The sequence below is a fragment of the Hypomesus nipponensis genome, chromosome 21 (assembly GCF_054491055.1).
Source record: "Hypomesus nipponensis isolate SF chromosome 21, ASM5449105v1, whole genome shotgun sequence".
NCBI classification, from domain to species: Eukaryota; Metazoa; Chordata; class Actinopteri; order Osmeriformes; family Osmeridae; genus Hypomesus; species Hypomesus nipponensis.
The window spans coordinates 9,112,841-9,130,489 of NC_140381.1; the positions used below are offsets into that span (position 1 = coordinate 9,112,841).

The 17,649-nt window shown below is 44.0% G+C and overlaps 1 protein-coding gene and 2 long non-coding RNA genes across 5 annotated transcripts; all 3 read right to left on the minus strand.

Annotated features, from left to right (window-relative positions):
• Window positions 1-217: 217 nt before the first annotated feature.
• On the minus strand, window positions 218-1,625 carry LOC146237822 (uncharacterized). Its single transcript, XR_014740502.1, has 3 exons — window positions 1,485-1,625; window positions 1,289-1,376; window positions 218-1,139 (listed from the first exon to the last, which is right to left on the minus strand). It is a non-coding gene; the product is annotated as an uncharacterized LOC146237822 (long non-coding RNA).
• Window positions 1,626-2,331: 706 nt separating this feature from the next.
• On the minus strand, window positions 2,332-4,292 carry LOC146237823 (uncharacterized). Of its 3 annotated transcripts, XR_014740505.1 has the most exons (4): window positions 3,718-3,732; window positions 3,551-3,612; window positions 3,047-3,185; window positions 2,332-2,812 (listed from the first exon to the last, which is right to left on the minus strand). It is a non-coding gene; the product is annotated as an uncharacterized LOC146237823 (long non-coding RNA). The 3 variants fall into 3 exon arrangements; XR_014740504.1 differs by having other exon boundaries at window positions 3,075-3,185; window positions 3,551-4,292; XR_014740503.1 differs by having other exon boundaries at window positions 3,551-4,292.
• Window positions 4,293-4,835: 543 nt separating this feature from the next.
• LOC146237824 (transcription factor SOX-10-like) lies at window positions 4,836-9,051 on the minus strand. Its single transcript, XM_084684877.1, has 4 exons — window positions 8,864-9,051; window positions 7,671-8,326; window positions 7,134-7,417; window positions 4,836-6,913 (listed from the first exon to the last, which is right to left on the minus strand). Exons 2-4 carry the CDS (start codon window positions 8,105-8,107, stop codon window positions 6,129-6,131), a joined length of 1,506 nt encoding a protein of 501 aa, XP_084541003.1. The 5' UTR covers window positions 8,108-8,326; window positions 8,864-9,051; the 3' UTR covers window positions 4,836-6,128.
• Between the last annotated feature and the right edge of the window lie 8,598 nt (window positions 9,052-17,649).

Below are 17,649 nucleotides of genomic sequence, written 5' to 3' on the forward strand. Positions count from 1 at the left end.
CATACATGACTATGGCAGACGTCTTGTTTCATTCGTATGTATAAACAGTCACATAAAGTAAATCCATTCTTTATTTATGAGGTTGCTGAACAGCTCCGAGTTCACACCTCGGTGCTTAACACCTCAGGAAAAATCTGCAAAAGTGAGGTCAAAATCCAATTTAATTTGTGCTATGAGTACATAGTGAATTTATTTAGTATATTCTCTTTACTCTTGATTGTTGGTCATTTTTATTTTATTTATTAGTTTATTTGACAGGGACAATGCAGTTAAACATAGCTAAAGAGCAAAGTTTGCAGCTGATGTGATGCACATAGAGATTATAGCAAGAGCTTATTTTCAACTCCCGTCCCTGGATGGGCCTTTCCACAATAGCACATAATAAAAACAATATGCAATTTTAAAAATACACATTAGAAAAATACACCTTCAGAACCCACGCATTCTAAGAACTAAATCGAAGGGTACACAATGCAATTGTACTAATTGAAACTCATTCACGCTCAGACATTTACATGGGTACAGTTTTGGTTTGCTTTCAGCCATGCCTTAAGCCTAAAGGTGAACATTTTAAACCCAGAAATGATCTTAATCTCTGTGGGCAGTGAGTTCCAGAGTTTACAAGCCCTGAAAGAAAAGGCTGATGTACCAAAAGATGTTCTGTGCTGTGGGATTTTACAATTTTGGTTTAAGGAGCCCCTTGTCACTCTACCGCTATTTAGTCTCTGAGTAAATGTACACAGGGGTTCATGGGGAGATTGTCTCCTGGTTTTCTTTGTTAACGCACAGTCATCCCTATGAAAACACAGGAGGTAAAGCTATGTTAGGTAACTAGAATTTCAGAGGACGCATAGCACTGGAATGCGAGAACCAAAACCCGTTTTGCATCTGACAATAATAACTGCCTGCTTGTTTTGGAGGGACAATGGAAAACACCGTCACATCAACCATGCCACAGAAGGAAGAAGGAAGAAGACCCATCTATATTTAAACATTTTATCCTTAGATCAAGTTGATGTGTTCCATAACGATCATTCTGTCCATCGTGTCGGCTGTCGGTAGTTCTGGAAACAGTCTTCCATCTGGTTGTTTTTCCTTCAAGTTAGGCTCCTTGGATTTTTCCCCTGAATCTTTGTTCACTTTAAAGAACAAAAAACATATATGAAAAAATGTGCATTAGGCTACAGATCTGCAACATTGTACTAGTTTAGTGATACTTAAATCAGGTTTCAAGAGAAACGTGTGTTATAGCAATTGGCATGATAGTTCATAGTTGAGCCGTACTCACTCTCAGGGGCAAGGAAACTGAAGCTTTTCCGTCTCTTTATCCCCGGCCAGGTTATCCAAGTTATTTCACGTTCAAATGGCATGGTCTCCTGAGATCCAAAAAAGAAAGGTTCAAGTCAGCTACAACATTTGAAAGGCTCAGTTTACATTTTCAAAAGTTTAAGTTTTCTATTTCACTTTAACATCGCCCTACTTACAACACAATCCTTTCAACACCTGACAAACACTCGAGTGAGGAAATACAATGTCATGTACGCACAGTGAAAATGCGACACTGACTCAACAAGGAGGAGTTAGGTGGCTGAGCAGTTAGGGAAAAGGGTTAGTAATCTGAAGGTTGCCAGTTTGGTTCCTAGCCAAGGCACTTGTGCTTACTGTGCTTAAGTGCCTTGTATTTACTGTAAGTTGTTCTGGAAAAAAAGGTATGCCGAAGGGCTAAATGTAAACAAAGGACCCAGAACCAGTCGGACCACTTTCCGCTTGTAATGCGGAACCACTGGGTGGCAGCAACAAGCACATTGATTGTGACTTTTCTGACGAGAGGCGGTGGCGATACTTAACCTCTCAAATTGTAGGCCCTACATGGTGGTGGTGAACTATGACAGTGTTCCTTGACTGGTGCCCAGGACCACCAATTCTACTCTGCAGTATCTCAGCCAGCCTTTTGTTTCCAAGGCTTAAAGAGGCCTGACATGCTGTGGATGGCTGTATCTCAAATGTCAATGCTAACACCTCGATGCAGATAGACTGCATCTGTACTCATTTGAGAACAAACTACTTGTTCACACGTTACATTTAATGACAACACATGAAGGCTTTGAAGAGATTCTTCAATTGGACTACAGCTCTGGTTGCATCTATGTGCAGGTTGATTTGCTAGATGGATTTGGCGGGATTGAATATTGTCAAAACAACCAAAACGAATTCCCCTATGTTTGAAGGAAAATGGGAAACTGGACTGTGTATTGACGTGAACCACATAATACCAATGGAATTACAGTTATTTGACTGGGTTAAATCAGAGGAAGAATTGTCAAAGTCAGGTTAATATGAATAGGGCCTACACATTTAATAACATTGCAAATTAATGAAATCAATTACAAGGCAAAAATGTTACAAAGGAAGGTTAACTCTAACCTACTCTACCATGGTCATTGTAAAACAGAGAGAGAAGGCGAGATGTCAGGAAGGAGAAGGACAGTAGGACAAGCCAGAGCTGAGGAGAAGGTCTCAGGAGTCGAAGAATCCACAGAACAATGCTTCACAATTCCCTTTATACACAGGAACAACCAATCCCACCACATCTTAGCCCTTATTTTCCAAATATGGGCAATGCTACAGTAATTTGCACAATGAGGTGTGCGAGAGCCATCAAGTAGAGTCTGTCCAGCAATTCCATATTTTAACACTTGAGAAGTGGGGGCAGGTTGACACCCAGCCTTACAATTGCCTTTACTCGTGAATGTTGCCATGTTGGTCATGGAGAGATTGTCTCCTGGTTTTCTTTGTTGATGCACAGCCATCCCTATGAAAACACAGAAGATAAACCTATGTTAGGGAACTAGACTTTCAGAGGAAGCATAGCCCTGGAATGCTAGACCCATCCCTGTTTTGTATCTGACAATAATAACTGCCTACTTGTTATGGAGGGACAATAGAGAACAGACACATAAACCGTGCCACAGAAGGGAGTAGACCCATCTACATGTAGACATTTTATACATATAGTACAATGTGTTGGGGTATATCTGACTTCTACCCTTAGATCAAGTCGATGTGTTCCATACTGATTATTCTGTCCATCATGTCTGCTTTCAGTAGTTCTGGAACGGTCTTCCATCCTGTAGTTTTTTCCTTCGAGTTAGGCTCCTTGAGTTTGTTCCCTGAAACTTTCTTCACTTTAAAGAACAAAACCACATATGAACAAATCTGCTTTAGGCTCCAGACCTGCAACATCGTACTGGTTTACTGATACTTTAATCAGGCTTCAAGAGAAACATGTATAGCAATTACATGTATTCATTTAGCAGACGCTTTTATCCAACGCGACTTCCAAGAGAGAGCTTTACAAAGCCTATAAGAGCATGTAGTTAAGCGAGTTAAAATTTAAACAACATGAATCTCTAAGTGCAAGTGTGAAAAAGCAGCAGCAGTAAAAAATAAAATAAGATTAACTAAAATAGAATATTTTGCAGCGAATACAACAGTTTAAACAGTTGCCACTAACATGTGGCATGATAGTTTATAGTTTAGCCTTACTCACTGTTAGGGCCAGTGAAACGGCCTGGTTATCCAAGATATTTCACGTTCAAACGGGATGGTCTCCTGAACTCAAAAAATACATGTTCAATTCAGCTACAACATTTGAAAGGTTCCGTTGAAAAAAAATGTTCTTAGATTTTCTATTGCACTTTAACATCGCCTACTTACGACGCAATCCTTTCAACGCAAAACAAGAGACAGGAAAGATGATGTCAAGTATAGTATAGAATACACTCTGGCCTCAAGCAGAAGTCAGACCAGCAGTTCTACCACTGGGTGGCAGCAACAAGCACATTGATTGTGACTTCACCGACTATAGGAGACGACTTCGATTATACTTTACCTCTCGAATTGTACGCCCTACATGGTGGTGGTGGACCACGACAGTGTTCCTTGACTGCCCAGGACCACCGATTCTACTCTGCAGAATCTCAGCCAGCCTATAGTTTCTAAGGCTTAAGAGAGGACTGACATGCTGTGGGCGGCTGCATCTCAAATGTCAAGGTCGATGGGACACCTCGATGCAGATAGACTGCATCTGTACACATTTTAGTTGTACATTCTCATGGAGTTGTATTGAGCCGCTGCTGTCTAGGGATGTCTTTGTTATGGGCCAGGTGCAGTAGTCAAGACGTTCCAGTATAGTCCATAGTGTAGCCAAGTGCACAGCTCACAATCAGATTGCTTCACAATCAGACAGACCTCTGTTGAATTCAGCACGGAGACTCAGTCCTCGCTCGCTTATGGATTGGGGACTGTGCCTAAAAGCCTTTTTCTGTTCCTCACTGAATTATGGGGGGGCCATAAGAAACTATGGTCTATGTATGAGTGTGAAACTAGCGAAGGGGCAGCTATTGCCCTTCCCTTTGGCCTTATATCCCTCCCTCCTTCCTTTCCTCCCTCACTTTTCACATTGAATGGTTCTCTTTGTCTTTCCAGTAACATGCAGCCCCAGCCGATTAAATACAAGGAATTAGTAGTCAATTTTAGTCTGCCAAACATACAAACAGAAACTAAACGGCTTAATGGCACACGGACAGGGATTTAGTTGTTGTTGCACTGAACACGTCAGCAACACTGTTATGTGAGGTTTTTATCGACACACTTTGAATTACACAACAAATTCCTCAGACTTATGAAATAATTTCACAACTATTCTTTTTTTTCTATAAATAAAACGATTTAATAGATGACGACATCAGTAATATTTGACAATTGTAATTTCTTGTAAGGAAGCAAACACGCAGCAAATGTATAGCAAAATAAAAGAAACAAAAATCCAGAAATTGAAAGCATGACAAGAAAACATTTATTATTTAAATAAAGTCTACAAGGTAATAAGATCAGTATAAATTGACACATTTCAAAGAATAGGCACATGTTTTACAGCCGTAATTTACATTGCATAGACAGATTGACGTCGGTTAATGAATCAGCAGTGCGATAGGTAAAGCATGACGTAGCCTTCTACGTTTGTTTCATAACAGTTGTGATTGTTATCCTTAGAAATTGTATTGTTCTTTTGTAAAGATGATAACCGCGACCTTTGCTTGCAGTTATCTTTTCTATTTTCTTTGTAATTAGCCTATTGCATGTAGGCCTAAATAAAGTCAGCAAAAAAAGGAAAGCAGTCATTGTCAGGCCCATAAAATGGACATGTGACTGGAATTATCATGGGTCGGTTTTGTTGTCATGATACACTAAGCAATTTACTAATTACTTTGTCAAAAGGCTACCACATGTTCTGAGGATTAAACTGACATAGGATGCAGTCAATTTAGTGCTATTGGCACGTTTATATTGAGGTAATGTGATGTTCAGAAGATATGTATGCAAGCTGAAATATTTTCCCTATTATTTTTCCTTTTGTCCCCTAACCTGTTTAGCTGTAGTCCTTGAAAAGGAAGGCGCCACACATCGACAATAAAATAAGTAAATAGAACTCCTACTATCATTATCTTAATAGAATAGACCTACGTTTATATAAAAAAAACACATGTAATTTTTTTTACCAAAGCAGTGGTGCAGACGTATAAGTATATTATTAAATTCCAACATGATAAATGTAGTATCATAATGATAACAATTACGCAAAAAAATGTCAACATCAGTAATGAACTACTCATACAAAATAACACTATGAATGACATCACACACATTTCCTTTAGTTTGGTTAATATAATCAGATGACTTCAGGTTTAACCCAATTGTACCAATCCTTGAGGTCCCACATTATCTTTTATCAATTCAACGACAACCATGATAACTGTGGTCTTTTACTGGTTATGCAGAATGTCAGGTCTCCAAATGAAACAGTCCAATCTGAACTCACAAATGGCACATGATTGGCTTTCGACAATTGATTCTCAGTCTGTGTGGCAGGAAGGGCGATGTTTTTATGTTGAAATACTAAACAGTATAAAAGGCCACTATGGGTTCATCTGGCATTAAATTGGCTAAAAAGCGCAAACTTTCGGTAAGGGTTCAGAAAAGTTTCAAACCCACGCACACACATTTACACACACACATTTACACACACACATTCACAAACACACGTCAACACACGCTGCGTCTTTCTCTCAGGGTCTCGTGAGGGTGGTGTAGACGGGCTGCTCCCAGTGTGTCGGGCTATGGGAGGGAGCAACACTGGAGGGGTCTCCTATGGTGGTGTACAGGGGCCTCTGTGTGGGCCCCATGTAGGAGAAGGCCGAGTACAGCCCCGGAGCCTGGCTGGAGTGAGTGTAGTAGGCCCCTGCCGCCTGGTGGTCCCCGTACTCAAACTGGGCCCTGGAGGGCAGCGAGGGGAAGGCCGAGCCGTAGTGGGGGAGGCTGAGGGGGGTGTAGGTGACGTGGGCCCCCGACGCCGAGGACGCCGAGGGGGAGTCGCCGTAGTGGCTCGCGGACTCGCTCTTGATCTGGGCCTTGGAGGCGTCGGAGGAGGAGGTGGCGGAGGACGTAGGGGAGGGCAAGGCCTGCTGCTGCTTGGACAGCCAGGCCGCAGAGTGGCCGCTGGCGGCGGCGAGGGCGTACGCGTACGACGTGGCGGAGGAACCGGGGGCGGCGGCGCCCTGGCCGACTCCGGGATGCCCGTTGGGGGGGAGGTACTGGTCGAACTCGTTGACGTCGAAGGGCTCAATGTTGGACATCACCTCGTGGCTGATCTCGCCGATGTCCATGGCGCCAAAGTCGAGGTGGGGTTTCCCCCCTGCTGAGGAAGGGCCGGTGCCGCCCTCCGCCCCCACCCCCAGGGCTCCGCGGGAACCCGCTGACCCTCCTCCGCCTTCCCTCTTCCCCTCGCCCATCTTCCCAGACTGCAGCTCTGTCTTTGGGGTAGTGGGGGGGGTGGGAGGGCTGTGACCTTGACCTGGGAAAACCGAGAACAGCCAACTCCATCAGCTATAGAAGTTACGCATGGAGTACACACAAAAGTACACTTTAGTAGAAACTATTCTCACAAGGGAAAGGACTCGGTTTTTAAAACGGGTATTTGGGTCCAAACGTGACCACAAAATCAAGCAGACGAGATGGAAAACCAACCACAAGTGAGTCGAAACAGTGAAAGACTGCCCCCTCCCCCATCTCACCCGCAGAATGGTGGTGATGATGATGGTGATGATGAAGGTCCGCCAGGGGCGACCCGGCGCCCCCTCCGTTGTGGCCGCCGTGCTCCAGGTGCAGCGCCTTGTAGTGGGCCGGGGCGTGGCCGCCTTCACCCTCCCCCTGGCTGTCGGTCTCGGAGGTGGCCCCCAGCTTGCCGTTCTTGCGGCGCCGAGGCTGGTACTTGTACTCTGGGTAGTCCTTCTTGTGCTGCTTCCTCAGGCGCTCCGCCTCCTCGATGAAAGGCCTCTTGTCGCTCTCGTTCAGGAGCCTGGGGGGAGGGAGAGATGTTTGTTTTAGGCCTCTCAGGTCCCCCCGAATTTAATTCAATATTCAAATTGTGTCCTAACACACCAAGCCATGTTGCATTATATGCTGGCTATTAAAATTAATAAGATTATGTCACATACTGGAATACATCTACATCTGAACCAGCGTAAAAGTTGAGAAATGTTTGAGTAGATTTATTTAATGTTGTGTTGAGGTGTTTTCCTATGCCCCCCCCCCCCCTCCCCCGTGCCCACCTCCACAATTTCCCCAGAGTTTTGCTGAGTTCCGCGTTGTGGAGGTGAGGGTATTGGTCCGCCAGTTTCCGGCGCGCGGCCTGCGCCCATACCATGAAGGCATTCATGGGTCTCTTCACGTGCGGCTTGCTTTTGCTCCCATTATTTACGCGCACCGGCATGGGCACGAGCGTCCAATCATATCCGTCGAGCACCTGGCTGACAGCTTCGCGAATGCCGATGGGAAAACGGCCATCCTCTTGTTCTGTCTTGGCAACTAATCCACCGTCTTCCCCCCCTTCCGCGCCACAAAGCCCGGTCAGCTGCTGTGACTGGACGTTGAGCGGCGAGTCCCGACCACCGTTTGCCCCGGAATGCGCCGGTGATAGCGATTGACCATCATCGGAGACCCCGGGACTCAACTCCGCTTCGGACAAACTGTGATCCTCTCCGGACATTTTCTTTTATCAAACAACAGTTCCGTGTAAAATAAAGTTTCAAAAGCTTTTGAAGCTGTCAGAACTTTAGGCGGATTTGTGTCGAACCAGATTCTTGCTTTTCACATGCAATGCGTTGCGTGCGTAACTGTCCAAGGCATACTCAGAGCCGTGCGTAAAATGCGTCAAAATCCTTCCCTTTGCGCGCCCCTTTCCCCTCAATTGGGATATTGTGCACACCTGAAATGATAAAAAAATATATTTGATTACTTAAATATTTTTTAATATATCAATAATTGCATGACCAATTTTAATTCAGTGATCAAACGAAATACACCCACATAGTTCGGCTTAAGTTTTATCATATTTGTTGGTGAAATTTTAATGCAATTATATAAATTTCGAGTTATATAATTGCATTCATTAAGTAACATTTTTCCACAATGTTGTATCCTGTATTAAAAAGAAGATATTACGGGCATATTTAAAAACAGGTTACATTATAATACAAATATGAAAACCTACTGACTAAGAAAAATGTAACGGTTGAACAAGTTGGGACAATAAAAAGTTGTTAGCATCTCGACAACAGCAGGCTAGAACATCTTATTCTCACAGTTGACCGTGTTTTGCAGATGTAGATATTACCTAAACTGTGACATTGTGGCGAAACAATGTGTCACAACTAAGCAAGATTGCTATTATAAGATCTATCAATTGAATCAAAACGTTAAAAGTGTATTTAATTCCCATGACAAAATTAGGAATACAACTTACCTATGTGCAGTTTCAGAACTCGCTCGTTCAAGAAGGGAGTTCGTGCGCTCCACTGTAGAACGGTGTGACGCTCGTGCTCCGTCCCCTGCCCCCTCGTTCAGTTTGCCCTGCGATGAATGGCTGCTCTGTATCGCGCGCCGGAGCTTAAAGAGCGCCGTTGTGCGAGAGAAACCAGAAAAAAAGTGATTGAAAGTGGAAAACATTCTCAAAGAGGCAGCATTCCAACACAGTCAGCGCCACCCTCTTGCGCACACGCTGAACGCGTATTGGTCATCTTACATTCTCCTCCTTTCTTACTGGCGGACAGCGTTGTCGTTATTGCCTGTCCGTCCATCACCAATGAATATTTCCAATGAAAAGAGGTGAGATTTTACATCGGAGTGGCTTAAGTGACTTTACAGTGGGTCCATTTAGAGTCCAAATAAGGCCTGCTTTGTGAATGTGTTGATGTGTTCTATCAAATAAATAAACACGAATGAGAAGAGTTATTTGTGGTCAACTTAAACTACATTTGACAAATGTAACTGTAGCTATCACTATATGCATTATGTCATTGGCTACAGTAAAGTTGACGGCCTATCAACTTCAACCATTAAAATATTCCTTGGCATTTAAAGAAAGACAAAGACAGATAGAAAGGGGACTCTGGGAAATGATATGCCTGTCAAGGAAACCCCCAAATCTGCGGTCTGCGGTGTTCTATTTGAGATTTACAATTCAGAAATGAAAAAATGACACTGTGAAAGGTAAAATGGTCACATACTAACTATGATGGGTCAGACATCAAAAGAGCCCATATCTTTTATGGAGTTCTTCTCTAAAAGACATCCACACCAACTCAAAGTTTTCCCTGGTCACGGCGAAAAGGCTGAAAAATCATGGTGACAAGAAATAATAGCCTGGTTGGAGTCTGTAACTGTTGTGAAATGAGGTGAATCCAGGCCTACATTATAGATGTAGGCCAGAATTGACATGACACAGTTAATGATTTCAATGGTGAATCTGGACAGGTTTGCACTGTTGCATTATTTAAACACACCAAGGGCCTAAATATGACAGCAAACACACACACACACACAAACACACACACACACAATGTGCAACAATAACCCCTGTGTCTCTATCCTTCCCATGTTGAATCTGTGTCTCAGATTCTCCCTCTCTCTCCCTTCCCCCCCCCCCTCTCTTTTCCTCCCCCTCTTTCTTTACTCTCTTTGTCTCCCTCTCAGGTGCACTGTGACCATGTGATCAAACGGCCTGGCCTCCGTCGACTGGCCCTCGTCAATGAAAAAATGGGGGAACAAAAAGCAGTTTTGTGCTACATCTCAGAAGAAGAAGAAGGGGAGAAAAAAAAACATGATAACAGAGAGATGTGTGTGTCTTTCTCTCTCTAACGCCAGAACACGGACACAGTCACACACACATAGTAAAATGCCCAGGACTAGACAAGACACTTGGATCTCACTCTTTGCGTTAAACCTTGTTCTCCATGTTGACCGAAAACCTGGATTGTATGGGCCTTCTTTTGGGGTGTTGGGGTTGTCAGAGGGCTGTGTTTTGATGATGAGGGTATGTCGGCTCTGCTTTGCTCCCCCATCTTGGTGGCTGTGGTCTGGTGTACTTGGTTTGTGAGTGGCTGGTGGTCTGGTTGTGTTGTGGACCTATGGAGCTGAAGGTCAAGGCGATAGTGTGGCGAACGTCTGGGAAGCGCGTGTTGCCGAATGGGTTGTCTTGATGTTCGTTTTGGAACCATGGGGGATTGAAGAAATAGGACAGTCCACCACAAGTATAGTTGAAGACACTTGTTTGAATTGCTATTGAATCTCTGCTGAATAGGCTGTTTTTTGGTTCAGGAAGGCTTGTTCCAGGTCTGGGAAAATGACCTTGTAGGATCAAGTGAGAATTAATTGGGTTTGATGTCATTTGACGTCAACATGTATTGTTATGTTGCATGCAGCTCACACAGGTTGTGCAGTACAGTATGCATATGCAACAAGTGTCATTGTGAACTTTTAGCAAAGGCTTGGTTTCATTTTTATAGAATATTTTATGTAAGAGATTACTTACTGTATGTAGCCACACTTTGCATTTTTTTATCTTGATATGTTAAGTGTTCAACATTTTAAATCGTTAATATACAATACTGAAGAACGTCAAGTTTATACTCTGCATTGACAATGACCATGAATCACCTGCATTAAATGGCAACACAAGTTTATTGCCTATAAGCATCTAAATGTTTATTTAAAAAATGCCATGTATTTGGCCAAATTCGGCACAACCAAAGTTGCTAACGTTTTAAAGAAAAGGATAGAAAATAAGAAGTGATAACAAAAAATTGTTTGCGTTTTTAACTCATTTTCACTTGCATATTGCTTACTTTATTATTGACTCCTTAGAAAAGTTACGTTTACATTGCAGAAATGTCTGTTACTATTAAACGTTGACACGGTTTAATTAATCAGAGTGCAATTATTATTATTTAACAAATCGAAATTATTATTAGAATGTCTGTATCTTTTTTAATGAATTAGGGAAATTATGGGTTGTAAGTATTTTTTTAAATAGGAACGATCGAGCTGCTTTGGTCGTTAAAGAAGCCAAAACGTTCTAAAATCCTAACATGGGCAACACATTTATAAATAATATTAACAATTCTACAAAATGTATAGGCGATGTTGTTTTTATCGTTTCTCAAGGCTTTCACTGTGAAACAAGTTCCAATCGATATGATAACTGTATTATGGAACAGTATGGCTTATTGTGTTTTGAAAAAAAAATAGGCCCATATCTTGTTTTTTTTTCGTTAAGAGAAAAAAACAACATGAATTATGGACATTTATTTACGGTTCGTTTTAGAAAACGAAATAGGCCTACTAGTCAATTGAAATACAATACAGGCTTATTCATACTCGTTCCCTTACTTTCTTTTTTACTAAAGATGTGGGACCATATTCTCTAATAACTAATAGGCCTGCCTAAATTGTGTTAAGGCTAATTAAATGTAGTGCATTTTCCCTAGCCATTCTCAAATAACTTTTTAACATTTTCTCGTTTACATTTCATTTAATTCATATTGAAATTATAATACAGCAAGTTTAGTCATGGTACAAAACTGTTCAATCTTAACTGCAGCATAACTGAAGGATAATAATGTCAGTTGAAAATCCCTTTTCTGCAACCAGTCTCATTCTAAATTCAACATTCTGAATCAAATATCAGTAGACATTTATATCCTAGACATATCAGTGTCCTTTGAATCTGTAAATATAAAAGATATATATTGTGTGAATCTCTGCCGTCAAAACCACAGTGTCATCCACATCTCCTAATGATGTCTGAATGTCTGGAGCCGGTCTCTAACATTTAGTCTAATTCGTATACCGTCCTCCATGGCCCGGAGGCCTGCTGTATGACTCACTGTGAAAATAGAACTCACATGGTGCCATTAACCAACAGGACATACATCGCCCTGCTCTAACCTGCCATGTGACTGTGCTAATGGAGAGCATGTCACAAGAGGCACCATGATGCAGGGGCCTGGAGGGGTGTAGAGGAGGGAGAGGGACGGGGAGGATGGGGGGTGGGTGGGGGGAGGGACTCGTGATGCGTAGGGCTCGAGGGTGGTCACCCCTCAGGTACGTACCGTCGGCCATTTTGTGTCATGTTGAGGACGTGTGGTATTTGGAATGGGGGTTTTGTACGTTCCGTGACTCCGTCATGGCTGATTGAGTGTGTCTGTGTGTGTGTGTGTGTGGGGGGGGGGTTGCATATGTGTACTCCTTGCAAGGGTAGAAATAGGGGTACTGATCTTCCGTTCCATGGACAGAAAGAGGAGAAATAGGAACGAAAGACATGGAAAGACAAGATAAAGAGAGAGGGAGGGAGAGAGAGAGACTGACCTTTTGTTTTGGCCTGCGGCCACGCTCAAATCCTCAGGGAAATTCCTGAAATCTGACTTGAGGCAGAGGAGGGAGGCCAGACGGCCGATAAGACGAACATGAGCAGCGGTCAAGTATTCACAGACCGGTCACATTCTGCATTAAACTGTCGTATAATTGAGATGGGAGGACTGTTCCGTCCCACGTCAATGGGACGCTTTGGACAGAAATGAATGGTGTCGTTTATGCAAAATGATGACGCATACTCAGGTCAGGAACACAAAAATTGCCTGCACAAGGAGGAGGAATTCTTTTGATTTGAAGTGATTCAAATTGAATTCATGTCTCTTGACCATCAAAACCTCTGTTTTGATGATGTATGAGATAATACCCAATTGCTCTGAAAGTGCCAAGTCAATGAAAGGAATAGTTAGGATGAGTTCAAGACAAGTTCAAGACGAAATCAATGTATTTGTTACACATATGTGAGGTGCAGGGGTGTGTGACACTGAAGTTGAGTATCACAGAAGACTGGATAATGAATACAGAAAATCAAGAGAGTATATGGTATCACAATATGGGAGGATACAAAATGATTAACATAGCCTTTGCAGGCACTGAAAAAGGACACTGTATGCTTGATAGCTTTTGTTTAGGTCTTTAGATAGGGCTCCTAAAAATGGCCTTGTCGCTCCTTCGATTTTCCTCATTCAAAGTTGCATGGCATTGTACACTTTGGCAATATTGTGATCTCTGAATTACATTAATGACACAGGCCCTTTCTAGTCACACCTTACAAAGACCCAACTTATGGCTATGCAGGCATAAGAAAACAGTATAATGATAGTTTATCAATGTTACAAGAAACATCATTAATATAATTAATTAGGCATATTTCTCTCCTGGACATAACCACGGGTTATGTGGTCATGAGCTTAATATTGCAAGGTATAGATCATACATTGTTTATAATATTGAGAAGTTTCAAACGGTATAGAAGTAATAAAGTAATCACTATCTCTAAGTGTTGTTAACTGATCAATGGTTCAAGGACAGACCTCTTCAGTTTCTTATTCCTATTATTACCTCCATAAAGGCTCACTGGACGGGTTTGGGACCCTGTTATGTTATGTGATGTTGTTATGGATTATGGTTGTTTATTTTTGTTGTTGTTTTGTTGCTGCTATATATTAAGTTGGAAATCAGTAACATTCATTTCCACGTGATTCAGGAACAGGGTACATTCCACCCAAACTCTCTCTGTAACAACCCTTTACGAAGTAAGTATCTTTATCCAATGCTGTAAATAGAGAACTAAATCATACTGACACAGTTTGATTTAAACCCTTAAAGTCTTTTTTAAATACCGGTACGGATGGATTCAGAACTCCCTACTATTATTAGACTAGGATATCTGGTGACTGAAGCCAACTCTGCTCTGTGCTCTGCGACTGGATGAATGGGGGAATCTTTCAAGCTTTGAAACCCGAGAGAGCCATGTCCACTAAGACCACAGGGTTTTCCTGGGTCAAAGGTCACCTTTGATATCAACGGTCACCTATTGACGTCTGATTTGGACTTTCTATTGGAGGCCCTTTTAATTCCCTAGATGAGGTTGGCAAATATGACCAGATACAGTTAACTGTGAAGAGAAGTGCAAGTGCATGTTCATTAGTGTTGACATCGTGTGCTGACGTGCATGTCAGAAATGTCCAGGGCTCGGCTCAAAATGACCCGCTTGAAATTCACGAATAACTGTGACTTTTTAGTGTCGTGATTTACTGAACACAGGGCCATGAAGGGATGCATAAAAAGCGATGGCGCTCACTGACCTTTGTCTCCCTTCGCCCATTCTCGCCCATGAATTAGCGCAGCTGCGCAACACTTAAATGGGTCCCCCTCTCTCTCCCCTCGAGTGTCCGCGACCCGCCATGAATCCTCTCTTTGTGTTTCGTCTGCGGCACTTCCCCGATTCTTGCCCTCTCCTTTATTCTGGTGGTGGGGGTGGGTGGTGGGTGAGGTGGCTTGGGAGGGTGGGTGGGTAGGGGGTTGTATTGGCTTCGGTTGGCTTGGGGTGGTGGAGGGATTGTGGGGGCGGGGGGTAGCGGGATGGATCGGGGTGATGGTGCTGGTGGTGGTGGAGGAGGGTGGGGGGGTGGGGGGCTTGTTGGACCGCATTCCTGTGCAGCTGTGGAGGCTGATGGAGCGGGGGGGGGGAGGCGGGCAGGGGGGGAGCCAGAGCAGGATCATCGCCTCGCAAGAGACATGGTGAATGGGCTATTGTTCCGTCCAGGGACTGTGTATCTACACTCTAGGGAGAGATAGGGAGAGGGAGGCAGGGAGGGAGGGAGGGAGAGAGAGGGAGGGAGGAAGGTTGAGGTCGAGGTGAGAAAGTGAGATGGCACGGCAAAGGATGGACGGAAGGACAGGTCAAGAGAAGAGGATTATATGTCTGAGAGAGAGAGAGAGAGAGAGAGAGAGAGAGAGAGAGCGAGAGAGAGAGAGAGAGAGAGAGCGAGAGAGAAAAGAGAAAAGAGAAAGAGAGAGAGAGAAAATTATAACACGAGTCTGATTAAGTGAATAAGGGAGTGCGAGACTCATTGTCAAATAATAGCGATGATGATGAGGATGCTGGTCACGATGAGGATAATAGCAAAAGGGACAATGGTGGCATTAACACAGCCACGACGTCAGAAGTGAACTCTAACCCTGGTCCTCAAGTCTCACAACATCTCCTCAGTGTCACATGGCTATTACTCTGCAATAGAAACATGTCACACAATATTGCAGTGAAGCCTCTACGACCGACACACAGTGGAATCACACAGACATCAAGCCATGTCAAATAGTGACCCTTGCATTACTTTGCAAGTCATTTGGCTACACGTATATTAGACCACTATTTTGCAGAATTGGCATGTACGTTTGTACACTATGAAACAGGCAAGACTGACCATCCTTCGCTTGGTTGATTTGTTTCGGATGTTGCTTCATGTACTGTAATGTCAGAGTAGCAGATCATATTGTTGGTCAGTTAGGAATGTGGAACCACAAAAAGCTGTTTACAGCTTTTCTTTGTCCCAGTGAATCAAATGTTCCACAGTCCGGAAGATAGATGAGATGAGTCTGCCACTAGTTTGTTCCTTTGATTTATGTCCTACCACTGAAATAGTAGACAGCAAAGCCGTGAAAAGGATCGCTGCAAATATAGTGACAAAGCAAGAAGGAAATGAAAACGCTGAGATAGCATGGACATGACTACCCCAGGCATCTTTGAGGGACTGGAGATCTTGTGACCTCGGGGTGAAGGGGAGAGGTGGGGGGGGGGCATGTCAGACTACTCAGCTGCAGTATGAGATGCTGTGGACAGCCTGGACCCCCCCCCCCCCCAAGATCCCTACCCCATCTGATTACCCTGGTACCAACCCCCCCCCCTCACCCCATCAAACACACAACAAACTCTCCCCCACCTCTCCTCGTCCTCATTCATTTAGACAGTGATGAGTTTGGGTGTAATGGGGTTGTGGGAGAGAGGGGTGGATGGGAACAGGGGTGTGTGTGTGTGTCTGTGTGTGTGTGTGTGTGTGTGAGCAGACGGAGGGGGATGGGGGGTCACCATCACCAGATCCTCACCTGCAGCCGGCGGATCATAGGGTGTCCCGGGCACAAAAGTGTCTAACGCTATGCAATGTTACCAGCTAATGCAGCTCCGCTTTTCTCTGCCAATCAGTGGCTGGGACTGCTTGGCAAAACAAGGGTCATCTCCCTCACATACCTACAGATGTGCATGTATACGCTGGAGCGTACGGTATGTCGTATGTGAACATCAAGGCCTGGAATGTCTTTGACGTTACAGAATCCTAATAAAAGGATGTGGGGAAACCAAATAAAAACAAATTCTAAGAGACACTTCTCCAAAATGTCCTTTTTTCAGGCTGCTGTCACACACACACAAAGTGTGTGATGGGAAAATACTTTGAGGGATGGGATGAGAGAGAAGGAGACCAAAAACGAGAGAGAGAGAGAGAGAGAGAGAGAGAGAGAGAGAGAGAGAGAGAGAGAGAGAGAGAGAGAGAGAGAGAGAGAGAGAGAGAGAGAGAGAGAGAGAGAGAGAGAGAGAGAGAGAGAGAGAGAGAGAGAGAGAGAGAGAGAGAGAGAGAAGGAGAGAAAGAGAGCAAGTCACTTTCCAATCATGAGTTTTTCTCAGAACATTTAATTAGGCCAAGTGAGCAGGAGAGGGCCTGAGGGGCTTCAGGGCGGCCAGCGAGATGCCCGAATGAAAGACGTTGTTGTTGGATGGGTTGAGGAAGAAAAGATGAAAGAAAGAGAGAGAGAGAGAAAGAAAGAAAGAAAGAAAGAGAGATTCACTCTCCTATGCTTGGGTTTCTATGTTTGTCTCCCTTTAACATGCAAACTGCTTGAAGAAAGAGACCCCAGTTACACATGCAGTCTGGGGCCGGCACAGCTGGAAAGAGAAAGATGGAGGCACAAACAATCCAATTTACAGACAGACACAAACACATACGCACACACACGCACACCAAGGGTATTTGCCTGTGGTGGTTCCCAGACCAGTTGGGGGCCTGTCCCCTCTGCTGCGAGCAACACAATAGCCCGTCTGTCCACCCCCCACCCACCAACCACATCAGTTCACAGTTCCACCACACACAGCAGATCATTATGAGCTTGAGGACCCCCCCCCACACACACACACACACACACACAGAGACACCCCCCCCCCCGGTTCGCACCACTTAGTGCCCAAATACTGTCCCCCGTGCTCTGGACGCACGCTGTTCCCCAGCAGTGGCCACATAGCGCCCAGGGGCTGGGCCTAGGACAGGGGAGGAGGGCCACCATCCCCACACACCCCCCACTCCCGACTTCCACCCTCAGATCCACGTC